Source organism: Monopterus albus, unplaced genomic scaffold (genome assembly GCF_001952655.1).
Source record: "Monopterus albus unplaced genomic scaffold, M_albus_1.0 scaffold34.1, whole genome shotgun sequence".
Lineage (NCBI taxonomy): Eukaryota > Metazoa > Chordata > Actinopteri > Synbranchiformes > Synbranchidae > Monopterus > Monopterus albus.
The window spans coordinates 2028595-2032912 of NW_018127914.1; the positions used below are offsets into that span (position 1 = coordinate 2028595).

Genomic DNA, 4318 nt, shown 5'->3' on the forward strand with positions numbered 1-4318 from the left:
TGTCAAGAGGAAAATGAGAAATGAGAGACCAAAAAATGCAGATGAGCTGAAGGCCACTGTCAAAGAAACCTGGGCTTCCATACCACCTCAGCAGTGCCACAGACTGATCACCTCCATGCCACATCGAATAGAGGCAGTAATTAAAGCAAAAGGAGCCCCTACCAAGTATTGAGTACATATACAGTAAATGAACATACTTTCCAGAAGGCCAACAATTCACTAAATATGTTTTTTATAGGTCTTATGAGGTATTCTAATTTATTGAGATAGTGAATTGGTGGGTTTTTGTTAAATGTGGGCCAAAATCATCACAATTAAAAGACCCAACAGCTTAAACTACTTCAGTCTGTGTGTACTGAATGTATTTAATACACAAGTTTCACTATTTGAGTTGAATTATTGAAATAAATGGACTTTTCCACGATATTCTAATTTATTGAGATGCACCTGTAAGTAGCAGGGGCATTGAATAACAAATAAAAACTGGCAAATGTTGGCAAGAATTATCAGTGCAGCTAAAGGGCAAACACAGACTATCTGATATGAAAACAACTTGTGAAGAAAACTCAAACTGTCCCTTTAGTTCAAGAAAAGCTAAAATACACAGAGTATGTGATGGTTTCAGGGCAAATGTATCATATTTGATTGGATTGAACCTTTTAGCTTTTGATATAAAATGAAAATAGACACTGACACATAGAAATGGACACAGTACATTATAAACAAAAGTAGTGAACCTGTGTCACTACTCAGTACTAGTAAGCTTGTCTTACCTAATTTCCAGACAGCCCAGTTTGAGAGCTACATCCTGTTCCACCTGATCCCCTACCTCTGTCATGTAGTCATTCTTCACCTGGAGGACACACAAACACACAACAAAATGCTCTTATTAAAACATTTAAACATCATTCACATGGCAAATTTTTCATCACACACACAAACACGCAGTCCTACTGACCTAGTTAACCCAAAGGCAAAACACACAGTCTAGCAGTGCCTCAGCACTGGCTGCTGGAAGAAAACAAAACATGTCTGTGTACCTGGTGGTAGAAGTAGTTGAGTGTAGGTTTGTCTTCTGTAAACTGCTGAACAAAGCCCTTTGGGAGATATCGGATCCTTAACTCATATCTATAGAGGAGAAGAAAAAAGAAGCAGAGTGAGTATGTCATGCAGAGCTGCACCAATACCATTTTTAAAACCTAAACAGCAAAAATCAGGAAAAATGCTGGAACAAATATTTTGTGTGCTACAAACACTGGAATCAATCCATTTAATAAGTTGATGAGTTTGGTAACTATGCATTAAGTATGTTTAGCTGACAGCTAAACACTAAACACGTGCCATGTGCCACTAACTAATTTTATAAAATAAATTAAAAATAATCAAATTAAATCAATAACAAAAAAGCATAGTCAGCAGTATGCTAGTTAGAGCAAGAGGAGAGGAGGCTTGAAATAACTAAAGGCACAACTTTAAAAGATGAAGAAAGCAGTCAAAAAACATGAATGATGATGAATAGAAAAAGAAAAAAGATTAGAAGAGCGACAGACAGAAACAGCAAGATTCAAAAATGCAAATGAGGTGAGTGACTATATGAGAGAGTTGTTGACTTAGTCTGACAAAGCAGCATCTGGTTCTCTCTTTCTACATGTCCACAATGCAAAAGGGCTCCACCTCACAATAGAATTAGCACCAAGAATGCCACAATAAAGTTAATATATACCAGTGCATTAACATGCAAACTGCCAAACCAACGCAACGATCACACTGCACCACACACATGAGACCTCCCATCTCCACACAACAGACAGATCACACTATTTTACATAATGCTGTTTGCAAAAAGTCACTTCTGCTCCTTTGGTATACAACAAAGCAGACTGCTGTTTGGGTTAATAGCAACTGATTTGAGAAGGCCAAAGAAGTCATATCTAATGTCTAAAAACTGTTTATAAAGTGTCACCCCATAGCTTTCTACAAATATATTCTTGTTAAGGACATACAAACACCTGGCTCAGGATCTAAAGATCAAGATCTGAACTTAAAGAACAGATTTTCTGTAAAATCTCAGATAAAGCTACCACACTGTCAATTAACTTGTGATAATTGGGCTAGATATATTTACTAACCCCTACTGGGCAAACAAGTCTGGGTGTCCATGCAAGCATTCATGACAAATAACAAAACAGTCATAAATCAGACAGATAGCAAACAACACATGAAAGACAAACTAACAAATATTCCAAAGGGATGGTACTATAGCGCAAAGGCTGCCTAGCTACTTTATTCAAAAACAGTGTTCTTGATCAATCACAAAGGGCCAACTTTAAGACATGTACCTAAAAACAAGACCTTTACACAGACAATACATAAAAAACTCATGTCTTTTTAGTTGATAACACTTGTGCCCCTCATTCTATATTATCTTGAGTCTTTGCCTGTGTGCCTTACAACCAGTCTGATTTGCATCTTGATCCAGTGGCACTGAATACTGCATTTACACATCAGCAAACTTCACTATGTTACAACAACGATGCATCATGAGTGTCTGATAAACACAAACACACCAACACTTCTCTTACCTCCAATCCTCACTTGGTCGTGCCTGTTCATAGTTCTCTCTGATGTGTGAAACGCCCATATCAGGGTGCAGCCAGTGCACCTGTTCTCTGGACTGGCTGAGACGCAGACCAAAACAAGATGTCCAACGCACTTTGTGGATGTCCAGAATTTTCTGGATGATTCCCTGGAAGTAAACGATGAACAATTTGTATTGTGATTTGCTTTTTTTTTTTACCCACTTTCCCTCCACAATTACATAAACTTTATGATTTAAAAATAAAAAAGGCAATAAAAGTGTCATTTAGAACAGCTGTGAGATTCAACACATACTATTTAAGGATAAAGTATCTTTTCTACAGATATTACATTTAGCACTGGTGCATTAGGCTTAATGGGTAAATTACGGGTAAAGTATTTCCCTTTTATCCACAATAGTACTGTTCTAGTTGTGGTGACCCAACACATGTACATCAGTGTGGTGACTATTAAATAAAACAGAGATGCCCAGAGGACAAAAGTATTTTGCAGTTCTATAACAATGTCAGTCTGCTATGGCTCAATGTGCCAATTGTGCTAATGGCATTTTGTCTCAGGTCAATGAGGGCATCAGGCTATACACATGTGCATGTGGGTAGGTGACTTCAAGCGATATAATATGACGTTCCCACCAAAACAACTTGACAGACACCATAAACGCACGCACAAAATTTCTCACAGAAGTACGCGTGTTGTCATGTACAATGCTATAGGGGACGACTTAGATACTGAAGAAGAGACTGATGCAGGGAGAAGATGACAGTGTAGTGACATATCCTGTATAACCACTGAAGTTTGAGCAGTGCTAGGTTGTTTCTGCTTCTTAGGGGTGGATCCAAAAGCATACTGCTAAGTAAATTCACTGGTACACACACACACCCATACACAGAGATGGTGCCATGATGTTGAATGCAAGCAAAATATTCTTATTGTGCTGAGTATCCTTAATCAGAGCAGACAGTTAGGACCTTGAGCTTAGGACAAACAGCAAAAAATAAATAAATAAATAAAAATGACCTCTATATAATGCTGTGAAACCTAATGCAAATGCCCTGCACAAGATTACAACAGTGAAGGTTCTAATGTTATGAAGCAGTAGTATAAGGGCAGCTGTAATCTGGATTTTCCTTAATGTTAACAAATTCCATGAATAGAGTAAAACTGCATTACAAAATGGACAAAATAAACCATATGCAGAGCTACATAAAGACTTGCTGAATAATCCTCCATTGTTACTGACTAGCACTGAATTTATCCTACTAATTGGTACTGCCTGTTACATTAAAGTTTGAAACTGCTTTTTCCTTCTGTCACATCCGTTGCTGTGCAGAAACTATTAAAACACTTTAATGAGCCGCACTGTTGCTCTTCATTACGATGAACATGAATGTAGAGTAGTTTGAGTTGGTGTGCCTGTCCTTACCCTGACATCAGTTGCATCTCCATATCTTATATTGGATGACCAGCAACTGTGCTCTGTGTTGGTCTCAAAGTAATGGACGACTTTCAGAACCCTGTCCACAGAGCCTGCCGTGGTTCGGTCTGACCCCCCCGTGCTCAGCCGTGACTTAGCACCTCCAAGGAGGGTGTGATTCAGGTTAGGGTCCAGGTAGGCCGTTGCCATGGTTTTCCCTGCTGATACTGCTGCTGCTAGGTGTCTGTCATATTCTAGGGAGGACAGGAGAGAAAATCCAGTGTTGATGAAATGAGAGTAAAGGAT

The 4318-nt window shown here is 38.6% G+C and overlaps 1 protein-coding gene across 9 annotated transcripts in view; it reads right to left on the reverse strand.

The window, feature by feature from the left end:
- ptk2aa (protein tyrosine kinase 2aa) overlaps positions 1-4318 on the reverse strand; it is a 59849-nt gene that overhangs the window by 33289 nt on the left and 22242 nt on the right. For all 9 annotated transcript variants that reach the window (XM_020597418.1, XM_020597417.1, XM_020597416.1 and 6 more), the window contains 4 exons: positions 4022-4266; positions 2583-2746; positions 1041-1128; positions 774-853 (listed from right to left, as the gene is read on the reverse strand). In XM_020597418.1, the coding sequence (XP_020453074.1) occupies positions 774-853; positions 1041-1128; positions 2583-2746; positions 4022-4222 (533 nt within the window). In that variant the 5' untranslated portion in view covers positions 4223-4266. The remainder of the gene's footprint in view (positions 1-773; positions 854-1040; positions 1129-2582; positions 2747-4021; positions 4267-4318) is intronic.